At 48.4% G+C, this 16,749-nt stretch overlaps 1 protein-coding gene across 2 annotated transcripts in view; it reads left to right on the top strand.

Moving 5' to 3' along the window:
• The window catches only part of large1 (LARGE xylosyl- and glucuronyltransferase 1), a 678,219-nt gene that overhangs the window by 453,126 nt on the left and 208,344 nt on the right, over nucleotides 1-16,749 (top strand). For both annotated transcript variants that reach the window (XM_072484258.1, XM_072484259.1), the window contains exon 7: nucleotides 6,219-6,323. In XM_072484258.1, the coding sequence (XP_072340359.1) occupies nucleotides 6,219-6,323 (105 nt within the window). The remainder of the gene's footprint in view (nucleotides 1-6,218; nucleotides 6,324-16,749) is intronic.

Below are 16,749 nucleotides of genomic sequence, written 5' to 3' on the forward strand. Positions count from 1 at the left end.
AATTGTCACAAGTAGGCTTCAAATGAAGTTACTGTGAAAAGCCCCTAGTTGCCATATTCCGGCGCCTGTTCGGGGTGTCCGGTACGGGAATTGAACTGTGCTGCTGGCCTCTGCTTTAAAAGCGGAATTACAGTCCGCGTGAGGCAGCGTTACAGTCTGCGTGATTTGCCGTTACAGTCCACGTGAGGTGCCGTTACAGTCCGTGTGAGACTCTCTTTTGTACATGGACCTTGCAGTGTTTTGGAGACAGTGGTAAAATATGTGGGAATATCTTCCCAAATACCTGATTTGTTTTCAAAGGAATTAAGAAATGGGGACATTCACTCTGTGAAAGGATGGATTTATAAATCTGCTGTTGGTCTGTGTTTTGTATTTAATAGGTTTCTGCGAATGTCCCTGTAACATGTTAACGGGCTGTAAATTTGATGATTTGACAGGTTAATTTGATGGTTGGAGTTTCTATTATATAGCAAACATTAGCAATGATGTGTTGTTTAATGATGTCACATCAATCCAGTGATTGCTGGCGGAGTGTTCCAGGTAATTTTAAGAGCTAAATGTGCTGCTAAATTAACTAGTGGCACTATGTGCAGTAGTGTTGGGGGCAATAGCCATAGTTTACCTTTTGCCTCACCCAACTACAAGTAGATTTTGGCCAAGCTAGAGAGAAAAGCACCTTCCTCGAAATAGGTCAGAAAGAGAGCTTTACCTCAGCTGGCCACTCCCTCCAACCTTTGATTCGATAATTTTACATGTGTAAAATTTGTAAAGCCTTTGTAAAGCTATTATGTTTCTGGTTGTGCTGTTGGTGAATTAATAGAGTTGATATCGACCATCACCCTGTAGAAACCAACTATTTTCTAATACATCTGATAGGTAAAAGATAGCTATTTAGTGTAAATATTAAGTCCCAGTTTTTAAATACCCATTTTAAATTCACTCATAACCTCCGGTCATCTCAAAACATACAGAGACACAAAACAGCATGAAACAGCCTAATTCCATTATAGATTAAATCAGCACATTTGCAAGACAGTTTGACACTTGTGCTGTCAGATCAAGGACAGAGCAACACCATAGCAACGCCATAGTAATATGAAGGCACCATTGTTCACAATGCAGACAACAGCTAAGTCAGCAGAAGACCAGTTTACGCTGGTCGTGATAACAGCACAGAATAGCATTCCATAATATGCACAAGTATTCAGACGTGAAACAATTAAAACTCATGTTGCACATTGAAGATTGACAGCTAACCGTTAAATCAAACTCATTTGATTCTAACCCAAATCAATTAGGATTACATAGGGGTGTAGATAGATGGCTAAAGACTGATATAATGTAGTATAACCGTGAGGGTCTGTACGGCCATTTTTATCCAGATCATTCTATACTTTGATCTAAACTATTCTCTTTCTCTATACTTTTACTTTTCCAATCTAACTCTTGAAGTAAATGCAAGCTGTTTGGCGTAAGCAAGAAACCACTTCTGTATTATTTTTAAAATTAAATTGGGTACAAGTTGCTTCTCTTTAAGTCCTTTTTGCTAGACGGACTTATTAGAGAATAAGATTTAAGTGATTCTCAATTGTAATCAAATAGAGGGAATAAACAATTTTTATTTGCACTGAGAAGTTTTAACTCAAATTTCTGCTGAGTTTTAGTGTTCACAAGTGCCACTCGATCCGCATGGTAGATCTCTACACACTGTCAACAACTCTATGATTATTCAATCACACAATTATCAGGTTGAATTTGATCGATCTTTCCAGAAATAGACACTGCACTCAAGGACTGCAATGGTTCAAGAAGACAACTCGCCATCACCTTCTGAAGAGCAACTCGGCATGGACAATAAATGCTGGCCGAGCCGGCAACACCCACATCCCGTAAATGAATTTTTAAAAATAAATTTGATTCCTGAACAGATCGCGCTCACTCATTTCCTTTTTTTTTACGAAGAGGCTCGAGATTTGGCGAGAAAATTGGTCTGTGCGACTGGAGAATTCCATGCCAGCTTTCAGTCTGAGCCTGACACCTCGCCAGATTCTTGTACGATTCCTCGCCATCTCGTCATTCTCATGTGTGTGGGAGCTTGCTGTGCACCAGTTGGCTGCTGCGTCCCCTCCATTAAAACTTGCGATGGGGGCAGCACGGTGGCACAGTGGTTAGCACTGCTGCCTCACGGTGCCGAGAACCCAGGTTCGATCCCGGCTCTGGGTCACTGTCCGTGTGGAGTTTGCACATTCTCTCCGTGTTTGTGTGGGTTTCGCCCCCACAACCCAAAGATGTGCAGGGTGGGTAGATTGGCCACATTAAATTGCCCCTTAATTAGAAAAAATGAATTGGGTACTCTAAATTTATTTTTAAAATCATGTGACTACACTTCAAAAAATACTGAAAGCACGTTACGATGTCGGGGGGGGGGGGGGTCATGAAAAGTGTTAAGTAAACACAAGACTTTCTTGCTTTTCAATTGAACAGTAATCCCAGTTGAACCTATCGAATGAAATGAAATGAAATGAATTTGCTTATTGTCACAAGTAGGCTTCAAATGAAGTTACTGTGAAAACCCCCTAGTCGCCACATTCCGGCGCCTGTTCGGGGAGGCCGGTACGGGAATTGAACCGTGCTGCTGGCCTGCCTTGGACTGCTTTCAAAGCCAGCGATTTAGCCCTGTGCTAAACCAGCCCCTCACCTCTGCTTGTTTTCTTTGTTAGTGGTATGTGATAGTTGGGTTTAGACCCTGACCAAGAATGAGATTGCATGCTGTCTACGGACATATATATTAGGAGCAGGAGTTGGCCACTCGGCCCCTCGAGCCTGCTCCGCCATTCAATAAGATCACGACTAATCTCATTGTAACTGAGTCTCAGAATAAGACGGAGATGAGGAGGAATTTCTTCTCTCCGAGTGTAGTGAATCTGTGGAATTCTTTGCCACAGAGAGCTGTAGAGGCTGGGCCATTAAGTATGCTCAAGGCAGAGATCGACAGATTTTTAATCAGTGAAAGAATCGAGGGCTGTGGAGACAAGCCGGGAAAGTGGAGTTGAGGATTGTCACGTCAGATCAGTCATGATCTCATTGGATGGCGGAGCAGAATCGATGGGCTGAATGGCCTACTTCTGCTCCTACAGACCTTGTGGTCTAAACCTCAGCTCCACATTCCTATCTCCCCCCGATACCCGTTCATCCCCTTGGGAATTAACAATTCACCAGCCCTGCCTTAAAGTTATTCAAATGTTCTGCCTCCACTGCGTTTTGAGAAAGTGAGTTTCAGAGAACTATCTCCTCATCTCTGCCTCAAATCAGCGACCCCTTATTTTTAAACAGCGACCTCGAGTTCTAGTTGACTGATGGTCGCTTTTTAATTCATACATTTCTACTCAACAGGGTACAAACACAGCTCAGTCAAACCATGTGGCGGTGACCTATTTCAGCTCGCTATAATGTAATATATTGTGCAAACCCCCCCCCCCAATCATCTCTCCCCCCCCCCCCCCCCCCCCCCTCCCCGTCACCCTCCTTACCACCCCCACAATAGCCCGTGGACCTCAGCCCAGTCCAGTCACACTAAGCCTCAAATGAGGATTGAGGTATTACTTGCTCGTAGCCGCATCATTGGTTTTCGTACCTTGGCCTGGAAGGGAATCAATGACTAATTTAAATCTTCCTTCCCGCAAGAGACTGTTAATAATCCTATGTAAAATAGACATAGTCCGTCTCAATCTGCTTGAGTCACTGTCAAACCATCGGCTAAACTCCCTTATTTTGTTTAATGTGCTGCTTCAGTTGTCAACCACAGGAAGATATCGGCAGCGTGCAAGGATTATTGGAAAAGGCAGTGATGCAGGGGCTATCCCTGCTTGTTGGAGGTGTAATGAGATGTATTGTCAGGGTCAAGCCATCAAGGCCTCTCTTAATTTGGCTCTGACCTGAGAAATGGTTCATGCTCTGTTGAGAGGGTTGTTAATGTCGATTTCACTGTTAAGGTTTGTTAATTGCACTCTTATGGTTAAGAGAAACTGTGATTGGCATTAATAGCCCTTGAGCCCATATAAATGGATGATCACCCAGTGGGGAGAGGGATGGGAGGGAGGGAGGGGGACCCTCCTCGTGGGTTTGCTCCTGTATCTCGCCAAGTTGGCCATTAACAGGTCCAGGCAGCGGGCGGTTCAGGGAGTGGTCCAACCCCACTGGTCCCTGGGATGGAAGGATGGATCTATGAGGAGAGATCGAGTCGTTTAGGATTGTATTCGCTGCAGTTCAGAAGAATGAGGAGGCTTCTCATAGAAACCTGTACGAACTTCTAACAGGATGAGACAGGCTTGGTGCAATAAGGGGTGTCCAGAGCCAAGAGTCACAGTCTGAGGGTACAGGGTAGACCATTTAGGATAGAGATGAGAAATTACTTCACCCAGACAGTGGTGAACTTATGGAATTCATTACCACAGGAAGTAGTTGAAGCCATTGTATGTTTTCAAGAAACAGTTAGATATAGCACTTAGGGCTAGCTTTGAATAATCCATTTCGGAGTTAGGGATGGGCTACCCACTCCGCACGGGTGAAAGAAAGATGATGCAATCATAAAACCCCTCTTCTGAGTGGGAGCCCAGTTGCGAGACCCCTGCTTGCCACTTCCAACTGCAGTCAAATAACTTGGCACAGACCAGACTTAAACAATCTGCCAGGTACATGGAGCGGGATTCTCCGATCCCGCGCCTGGTCGGAGAATTGCCAGGGGGGGCGCGAACCACGCGACACCGCTCCGACGGCGGGTCGCCGATTCTCTGGTGACCGGAGAATCGGCGGGAATGGCGCTGGCGGGATTCTCCACGCTCGACAGGCCGAATGCCCGTCGAGTCAGGCCGAGTCCCGCTGGTGTCGTTCCCGTGTGGTCCTACCTGGCTGGACCTCGGCGTTCCGGCTGTGGGGGCTGTCCTGGTTGGGGGGTTGGGGGGGATCTGACTCTCGGGGAGGCTTCACCGGTGGCCAGGCCCGTGATCGGGGCAACCGATCGGCGGGCGGGCTAATTGCGGGGGCGGCCTATGTTCCTCCGCACCGGGCTCCTGTAGGGCTCCGCCATGTTGCCCGGGGTTGGGCGCGGAGAAGGCAACCCACGTGCCAGCCGTGGTGCGCATGCGCGGACCTGCGCCACCCATGCTGGCGCCCGTATCGGCAGCTGGAGCTGCGTGAAGCGCGCCAGTGCCGTGCTGGCCCCCTGTGGGGTGGGGGTCGTTGCTCCCACCGGCCAGATGACGCTGTCGTAAAACACTCCGGCGTTTACAACGGCGTCAACACTATGCTGCTGAAACGGAGAATCCCGCCCATGGTGCCCCTGCCTGCTGCTTCAGACTGACAAACTATTGAGCCACACTTGTCAAGTGCTTGTCATATGAGGAACGGTTGAGGACTCTGGGTTTGCACTCGTTGGAGCTAAGAAGGATGAGGGGGGGATCTTATTAAAACTTACAGAATACTGAGTGTCTTTAAGACAGAGATAGATAGGTTCTTGATTAATAAGGGGATCAGAGGTTATGGGGAGAAGGGGATGTGAAATATATCAGCCATGATTGAATGGCGGAGCAGACTCGATAGGCCGAGTGGCCTAATTCTGCTCCTATGTCTCATGGTCTTAGTATAAGTTCTGTCAAAAGATAAAACGATTCCTGTGTGAAACCCAGGTCCCTAATGGTTTAGTGGGCGTCAATGTGCTGCTGGCAGCAAAACACTGAAGCCTCCCCTTTGATTCTCAACTAGGTTAGTTATTCTCAGCTCAGGACACATTTAGACAACTGGCATCAGTGCCCAGGGGGACAGATTGCCAACCAAAATTGCCATTGCTATCCACATGTGGGTCTGACCACTCGATACTCTCATCAGAAGTTAATTTACTGCTATCACCAGGAGTGCAGTGGAAAACTAGGTCAAAAGCAAAATACTGCAGCGTCTCGGCGACGGAAATAAAATCCGAAAATGCTGGAAATGCTCGGCAGATCGGACGGTATCAGTGGAGAGGGAAACGGGGGTCACTGTTTCGGGTCTGTTTACAGAAAATTGGGTCATTTACCACAATCACTGTCCTCAACCTAGGAAATGACGGATGGAATCCACCCAAGCATGAGTTTGAATAAAGAGCCTGTTGATGACAGGAAGAGCTTGGGGTACGGGCAGACCGCCTCAGGCTAACGCTTCCCTGCTCTCTCTCTCTCCCACAGGTCAGCAAGTCCTCGGGTTGGTGGAGAACCAAAGTGACTGGTACCTTGGGAACTTGTGGAAGAACCACAGGCCGTGGCCAGCATTGAGTCGAGGCTACAACACAGGTCAGTAATCCGGCAAAGTCGACAGCGCCAGGCACCCATCGCTTTGGCATTAACGCCAATTTTACCTCCACTGGGCAATTTGCAAATCTGTCTCGAATTGAGGCGAATTGGAAATGTGACACCTCAGCTGCATGGAGCCATAGATATAGAATTTACAGTGCAGAAGGGGGCCATTCGGCCCATCGGGTCTGCACCGGCCCTTGGAAAGAGCACCCCACTTAAGCCCCACACCTCCACCCTATCCCCGTAATCCAGTAACCCCACTTAAACTTATTGGACACTAAGGGCAATTTATCATGGCCAATCCACCTAAACTGCACGTCTTTGGACTGTGGGAGGAAACCGGAGCACCCGGAGGAAACCCACGCAGACACGGGGAGAACGTGCAGACTCTGCACAGACAGTGACCCAAGCCGGGAATCAAACTTGGGACCCTGGAGCTGTGAAGCAACCGTGCTAGCCACTGTGCTACCGTGCTGCCCATGAGTCATCTCAACGATTCGTTTCTTTGATATAAATAAGATCCTATCAACATTCTTAGGGTTACCTCTCACCAGAAACTGGACTAGCCATATAAATACTGTGGCTGTAAGAGCAGGTCAAAGGCTAGGAATCCGGCAGCGAGTAACCCACCTCCTGACTCCCCAAAACCTGTCTCATAGAATCCTTACAGTGCAGAAGGAGGCCATTCAGCCCATCACGTCTGCACTGACCCCCTGAAAGAGCACCCACACTATCCCTGTAACCACCTAACCATTGGACATTAAGGGGCAATTCATCATGGCCAATTCATCTATCCCATACAATTTTGGACTGTGAGGAAACCGGAGCACCCGGAGGAAACACATGCAGAACACGGGGAGAAATTGCAAACTCCACACAGACCATCAACCGAGGCCGGAATTGAACCCAGGTCCCTGGCACTGTGTCTGGCAGTTCTAGCCACTGGACTGCCTGTCCACTACCGACAAGGCGCAAGTCAGGAGTGTGATGGAATACTCTCCACTTGGCTGGATGAGTGCAGCTCCAACAGCACTCAAGACGTTCCACATCATTCAGGACAAAACAGCCCACTTGATTGGCATCCAATCCACAAACATTCACTCCCTCCATCACAGCACAGTGGCAACAGTGTGTACCATCTACAAGATGCACTACGGCAACTCACCAAGCCTCTGTGGAAAGGACCTTCCAAACTACTACCATCTAGAAGGACAAGAACAGCAGATACATGAGAACACCACCTCCTGGAAGTTCCCCTCCAAGCCATACACTATCCCGATTTGGAAATCCATCAGCTATTCCTTCATAGTCACTGGGTCAAAATCATGGAACTCTCTCCCGAAGAGCACCGTGAGCTCAGTTGGCTGGACAGCTGGTTGGTGACGCGGAGCGTGGGTTCAATTCCCGTACCGGCTGAGGGTAACCATGAAGACCCTAACTTCTCAAACTTGCCCCTGGCCTGAGGTGCCTCAGGTTAAATCACCACCAGTCAGCTCTCCCCCTCAAAAGGGGAAGGCAGCCGATGGTCACCTGGGACTTTGGCGACTCACCTAAACCTCAGGGACTGCAGCAGTTCAAGAAGGCAGCTCTCCACCGTGAAACTCGAGGGTTAATTAGAAATGGGGAATAAATGCTGGCCTAGTCAGCAATACCCCTATCCCTAAAACAAATTTTTAAAAATGTAGTTCAACTTTCAGGTTATGCTAATTTTAGAATGAATCGATATTAGGCTTTATAATTGCGAGCCTAGTTACCTCTTAGACTGCTTAATTGTAAGGTCAAATGGAAAGTGATGATTTGATGACTAGCACCGTGGGGTAACAGATCAAATATCTATCCATTCCCAGGTCATCTAATAGGGATGTTAACTATACTTAATTACACCATACTATTATATTATACCGCAGAGATGCTATTTTCCTTTTCTTCCAGAGTTCCCCATGGCGACAGAGATATCTTTATTTCACCGCACCCCTTCCTCCTCCAGTTCCCAAGATCCCGAGTCAGGAATCTGGCAGAGACTCTCAAAATTAGGCAAATCACACTCACACCAAACCACACTCACACCAAACCACACTCACACTCACACCAAACCACACTCACTCACCCAAACCACACTCACACTAAACCACACTCACACTCACCCAAACTACACTCACACCAAACCACACTCACAATCACTCAAACCACATTCAAACTCACCCAAACCACACTCACACCAAACCACACTCATACCAAACTACACTCACACCAAACCATACTCACACTCATACCAAACTACACTCACACTCACACCAAGCCACACTCACACCAAACCACATACACTCACACCAAACCACACTCACACCAAACCACACTCACACTCACACCAAACCACACACACTCACACCAAACCACACTCACACTCACACCAACCCACACTCACACCAAACCACAATCACACCAAATCACACACACACACCAAACCGCACTCACACTGAACCACACACACTCACAACAAGCCACACTCACACCAAACCACACTCACACCAAACCACACTCACACCAAACCACACACACACCAAATTACACACACACACCAAACCACTCACACTCACACCAAATCACACACACCAAACAACACACACTCACCCCAAACCCCACACACACCAAACCACTCACACCAAACTACACACACACACCAAACCACTCACACACAGACCAAACCACACACACACACACACACACCAATCAACTCACATGCACACCAAACCACACACACACACACCAAACCACTCACACTCACGCCAAACTACACACTCACACCAAACTACACACACTCACACCAAACTACACACACTCGCACCAAACCACACACTCCCACCAAATCTCTCTCACTCACATCAAACTACACACATTATCACCAAACCACACCCACACCAAATATCCACAAAAAACTGCTCACTCACACCAAACCACACACACTCTCACCAAACCACACATACACTCGCACCACACCACATACACTCACACCAAACCACACACTCTCGCCAAACTACACACACTCTCGCCAAACCACACACACACTCCCCAAACCCCACACACACACACCAAACCACTCACACCAAACTACACACACACCAAACCACTCATACTCACACCAAACCGCACACACACACCAAACCATTCACACTCAAGCCAAACTACACACACTCTCACCAAACCCACACTCACACCAAACCACTCATACTCACACTAAACTACATACACTCTCCCCAAACTACACACACTCTCAACAAACCACACGCGCACTCACACCAAACCACACTCACACCAAACCACACTCACACCAAACCACACCCACACTCACACCAAACCACACACGCTCACACCAAACCACACACACACACACCAAACCACTCACACTCACACCTAACTACACACACACCAAACCACTCACACTCTCACCAAATTACACACACTCGCACCAAACCTCTCACACTCCCACCAAATCTCTCTCACTCGCATCAAACTATACACATTATCACCAAACATCCAGAAAAAACTGCTCACTCACAGCAAACTACACAGACTCGCAGCAAACCACTCACACTCCCACCAAACCACTCACACTCACACCAAACCACACACACTCTCACCAAACCCCACACTCACACCAAACTACACCCACTCACACCAAACCACACCCACACTCACAACAAACCACACACACGCACACCAAACCACTCGCGCTAAACCACTCCCACCAAATCTCTCACACTCTCACCAAACTACACACACTCTCACCAAACCCCACACACTCTCACCAAACCCCACACACTCACACCAAACCCCACACACTCTCAGCAAACCACACACACTCACACCAAACCACACCCACACTCACACCAAACCACACACACACTCACACTAAACTACACACACACCAAACTACACACACTCTCACCAAACCCCACACTCACACCAAACCACACACACACTCACACTAAACTACACACACACCAAACTACACACACTCTCACCAAACCCCACACTCACACCAAACCACTCACACTCACACCAAACTACACACACACCAAACTACACACTCTCACCAAACCCCACACTCACACCAAACCACTCACACTCACACCAAACCACACACTCACACCAAACCCCACACTCACACCAAACCACACATACACACACCAAACCACACATACACACACCAAACCACACACACTCACACCAAACCACACACTCACACCAAACCACACACTCACACCAAACCCCACACTCACACCAAACCACACACTCACACCAAACCCCACACTCACACCAAACCACACATACACACACCAAACCACACATACACACACCAAACCACACATACACACACCAAACCACACATACACACACCAAACCACACACACTCACACCAAACCACACATACACACACCAAACCACACATACACACACCAAACCACGCATACACACACCAAACCACACACTCACACCAAACCACACACTCACACCAAACCACACACTCACACCAAACCCCACACTCACACCAAACCACACATACACACACCAAACCACACATACACACACCAAACCACACACACTCACACCAAACCACACACTCACACCAAACCACACACTCACACCAAACCCCACACTCACACCAAACCACACATACACACACCAAACCACACACTCACAACAAACCACACACTCACACCAAACCACACACTCACACCAAACCACACACTCACAACAAACCACACACTCACACCAAACCACACATACACACACCAAACCACACACTCACAACAAACCACACACTCACACCAAACCACACACACAGCCCAATCCAGACACACAGGGCTGGATTCTCCAAGAATGGGGCTATGTCCCCACACCAGCATAAAAACACTTGCGGTTTACTCCTGACTTTCCTGAACAAAACACAATTCACCTTCAGGGGGCCAGCAGGGACCCCAGAGTAATTCACGCAGCTTTGGCTAAGCACACGGGGCCGCCTCACTTTCAGATCCAAGTTCGCGCATGCGCACGGCGGCTACCTCCAGCGGCCGCACCGAGCACCATGGCAGACTCGGACCGCGGTCCAGGACCAAGAAAGGAGGTCCCACCGATCCACCCCGCGCCGCTTCATCTGATCCGCCCAAAAGGCGCCCCCCCTTCCCCCCCCCCCCGGTGCTTAATCCTGTCGCCCCCCACCACCAGGGCGGCCGCAGACCGAGTCCGCAGCTGCTGCGCATGTGTCATGACCGGCCATTCATGGTTAGAACCACGCTGTCAGGAACTCAGCCTGCTGGGAGCGGAGTATCACTGGGAGGGCCTTTGCCAATGGCCCCCCAGCCGCAAGGTGTAAACCGTGGGCGAGCGATTCTCCGATGACCGGAGAATCGCTGGAGCGGCGCCGAGCGTAAAAGCCGATTCTGCGCCCCCGCTCCAAACGCGGTTCCAGCGTGGGGCTGCGGAGAATCCAGCCCCCACACTCAAACCACACCAACAGGTTCTAAACCACACACACTCCAAACCGCGCACACACACACTCCAAATCACACAAACGCACACACTCCAAATCACACAAACGCACACACTCCAAATCACACACACGCACACACTCCAAATCACACACGCACACACTCCAAATCACACAAACGCACACGCTCCAAATCACACACACACTCCAAACCGCGCACACACACACTCCAAATCACACACACACTCCAAACCGCGCACACACACACTCCAAATCACACACACATTCCAAACCGCGCACACACACACTCCAAATCACACAAACGCACACACTCCAAATCACACAAACGCACACACTCCAAATCACACACACGCACACACTCCAAATCACACACACGCGCACACTCCAAATCACACAAACGCACACACTCCAAATCACACACACGCACACACTCCAAATCACACAAACGCGCACACTCCAAATCACACACACGCACACACTCCAAATCACACACGCACACACTCCAAATCTCACACACGCACACACTCCAAATCTCACAAACGCACTCATTCCAAATCACACAAACGCACACACTCCAAATCACACACACACTCCAAATCACACAAACGCACACACTTCAAATCACACAAACGCACTCCAAACCGCACAAACGCACACACTCCAAATCACACACACACTCCAAATCTCACACACGCACACACTCCAAATCACACAAACGCACACACTCCAAATCACACAAACGCACACACTCCAAATCACACAAACGCACACACTCCAAATCACACACACACTCCAAACCGCACATACACACACACTCCAAACCGCACAAACGCACACACTCCAAATCACACAAACGCACACACTCCAAATCACACACACACTCCAAACCGCACATACACACACACTCCAAACCGCACAAACGCACACACTCCTAATCACACAAACGCACACACTCCAAATCACACACACACTCCAAACCGCACATACACACACACTCCAAACCGCACAAACGCACACACTCCAAACCGCACATACACACACACTCCAAACCGCACAAACACACACACTCCAAACCGCACACACACACACACACACTCCAAACCGCACAAACACACATGCTCCAAACCACACACACACACACACTCCAAACCGCACAAACACACATGCTCCAAACCGCACACACACACACACACTCCAAACCGGGCATACACACACTCCAAACCGCACACACGCACACTCCAAACAGCACACACACACACGCTCCAAACCACACACACACATGCTCCAAACCGCACAAACACACACGCTCCAAACCGCACAAACACACACAAAAAACCGCACAAACACACACTCTCCAAACCGCACAAACACACACACTCCAAACCGCACAAACACACACTCCAATCCGAACACACTCTCCAAACCGCACACACACACACATACTCCAAACCACACACACACACACACACACTCCAAACCGCACACACACATACTCCAAACTACGCACACACACACACTCCAAACCACACACACACTCCAAACCGCACACACTCCAAACCGCACACACACACTCCAAACACACCCACATACCAAAGCACATTCCCAACAAACCACACACACACACCAGACAAAGGGCGGGGTGTGGGGGGGGAGGGGGGCGGGGGGGGGCTCGTAAAGGAGTATTGTAATGTATCCAATTTTTCCATGTTCAATAAATGTTTAAATTGTTTTTGCGGTGTGTGTAATTAGTGGTCTTGTGACTGTCCCTCTACATTTGATCAAAAAAAAGTAAAAGTTACGATGTTTAGTGCCGGGGTTCCATTCAGGGATCTTGCCGTACAGTTATAACATCAGCTGGGACTATAACGTGAAGCACAATGTAAAGTGGTCTGTTTCATCCAAACGATCTGTATGGATATGCTAACTGACTGGCCTCGCTATAACCTAACACCTCACTGCGCAATAACTATCATTTAAAACAGGAAGCCATTACAATACAGCCCAAGATTTCTGCTTCAGTGCTGCCTGCAAGTATCAGGAACATCTATTGGTAAATGTGTACTCCCACGCCTCGATCTCTTAAGCATTCATTTGAACAGTTGGACAATTGAAGGCTGGGAATTGGAAATATTCTGTGTTTCTAACATGCAAAGAGCACTGAGCTGGAAAATATGGGAGATATTGTTTAGACTCAAAAGCTGAGGGACACTAGGCTAGGTCAATGATTGTTGGTAGAGTTCCCCCCCAGAGCCAGCAATAGTCAAATAGTCAAATGTTTTTTTGATTATCAAATTGGGGATATTAGTTCTGGGGGATGGAGGTCATGTACAACATTGAATTAAAATTAGATTCTTGAATAGAGCAATCTGCACTAGAGATAGGTTTCCACTGGAACATTTTCTCTATAAACCGCCCCCCACTGGCAGCTGAATGTAGACTGTCCAAATCATTTAATATCAGACTCTTACAGGTAACAGACAGAGGAGATTTTCATTTAATCACATTGGGTGAGATTTAAGCTCACGTTCATGGATGAAAGCGTAGTATCTGCTCGATTGCACCAGCCAGTTTACTGTGTGTTTGCCGAGAAATATACGTAGAAAATATACATTCGGGCAGCATGGTAGCACAATGATTAGCACAATTGCTTCACAGCTCCAGGGTCCCAGGTTCGATTCCCGGCTGGGTCACTGTCTGTGCGGAGACTGCACGCTCTCCCCGTGTCTGCGTGGGTTTCCTCCGGGTGCTCCGGTTTCCTCCCTCAGTCCAAAGATGTGCAGGTTAGGTGGATTGGCCATGCTAAAATTGCCCTTAGTGTCCAAAATTGCCCTTAGTGTTGGGTGGGGTTACTGGGTTATGGGGATAGGGTGGTGTGGGCTTGGGTAGGGTGCTCTTTCCGGGAGCGGGTGTAGACTCGATGGGCCGAATGGCCTCCTTCTGCACTGTAAATTCTATGGTTCTATAATAGGAGCAGGAGGAGGCCATTCAGCCCTTCGAACCTGTTCCGCCATTCATTATGGTCATGGCTGATCATCAAGTTCAATACCCCGATCCCGCCTTCCCGCCCATATCCCTTGATCCCTTTAGCCCCAAGAGCCACATCTAATTCCTTCTTGAAATTATACAATATTTTCACCTCAACTACTTTTTGTGTTAGTGAATTCCACAGATTTACCACTCTCTGGGTGAAGACATTTCTCCTCACCTAGGTCCTCACCCCTTATCCTTATAAAGGGGCTGGTTTAGCACAGGGCTAAAGAGCTGGCTTTTAAAGCAGGCCAGCAGCGCGGGTTCAATTCCAGTACCAGCCTCCCCGAACAGGCGCCGGAATGTGGCGACTAGGGGCTTTTCACAGTAACTTCATTTGAAGCCTACTTGTGACAATAAGCAATTTTCATTTCATTTTTTCATCTTCAAACTGTGACTCCTAGTTCTTGACTCCCCGACCATTCTGTCTGAATCTACCCTGTCTAATCCTGTTAGAATGTCTAAGTTTCTATGAGATCCCCTCTCACTCTTCTGAACTCCAACAAATATAATCCTAACTGATTCAGCCCCTCTTCATATGACAGTCCCGCCATCCCAGGAATCAGCCTGGTAAACCTTCGCTGCACTCCCTCCAGAGCAAGAACATCCTTCCTCAGATACGGACACCAAAACTGCACGCAATACTCCAGGTGTGGCCTCACCAACACCCTATACAATTGCAGGAAAACCTCCCTATTCTTATACTCAAATCCTCTCGCTATGAAGGCCAACATAATATTTGCCTTCGTTACTGCCTGCTGTACTTGCGCGCTTACTTTCAGCGACTGATGCACGAGGACACCAAGGTCTCGCTGAGTACCAACCTCTCAATTTACACCCATTCAAATAATAATCTACCTTCCTATTTTTGCTTCCAAAGTGGATAACGTCCTCACATTTATCCACGTTATCCTGCTTCTGCCATGCACAGGCCCACTCACTCAGCCTGTCCAAATCCTGCTGAAGTATCTCTGCATCCTCCTCACAGCTCACCCTCCCACCCTACCTTGTATCATCTGCAAATTTTAAGATAATAAATTTAGTTTCCTTGTCCAAATCATTAATACATAATGTGAACAGTTGGGACCCTCGCACAGATCCTTGCAACTCTACTAGTTACATCTTCAAAGAGTTCCATTACATTTGTCAAGCATGATTTCCCTTTCGTAAATCCATGCTGACTTTGTCTGATTACACCACTGCTTTCCGAATGCTATGCTAAAAAATCATTGATAATGGACTCTAGCAACTTCATATTACCGACGTTAGCTCACTGGTCTATAGTTCTCTGTTTTCTCTCTACCTCCCCTTCTGAATAGTGGGGTTCTATTAGCTACCCTCCAATCAGTAGGAACAATTTCAGAGCCCAAAGAATTTTGGAAAATAACCACAATGGATCTACTATTCTGGGGCTACTTCCTTAAGTACTCTGGGATGAAGATTATCAGGCCCTGGAGATTTATCCGCCTTCAATCCCATTAATTTCCCCAAAACTATTTCTCTGCTAATACTAATTTCCTTCAGCTCCTCACTGAAACTTGTGTTTCTCAGAGCTTACGGTACATTATTCATGTCTTGCTTTGTGAAGACCGAAGCAAAGTACGAATTTGGGGCGGGATTCTCCGATCCCCCGCCGGGTCATAGGATCGCGGGGGGGGGGGGCCAAATCCCGCCCCGACGCCGGCTGCCGTATTCTCTGGCGCCGTTATTCAGACGGGGGCGGGACTCACGCCACACCGGTCGGGGGCCGTTGGCAGCGGCACCCCCGGCAATTCTCTGGGCCCCTATGGGCCGAGCGGCCGTCCGTTTTTGGCCAGTCCCGCCGGCGTGGGTTACGTATGGTCCCACACGGCGGGACCTGGCAGGTAAGTCAGCGGGGGCGATCCT

This window comes from Scyliorhinus torazame, chromosome 19 (genome assembly GCF_047496885.1).
Source record: "Scyliorhinus torazame isolate Kashiwa2021f chromosome 19, sScyTor2.1, whole genome shotgun sequence".
Lineage (NCBI taxonomy): Eukaryota > Metazoa > Chordata > Chondrichthyes > Carcharhiniformes > Scyliorhinidae > Scyliorhinus > Scyliorhinus torazame.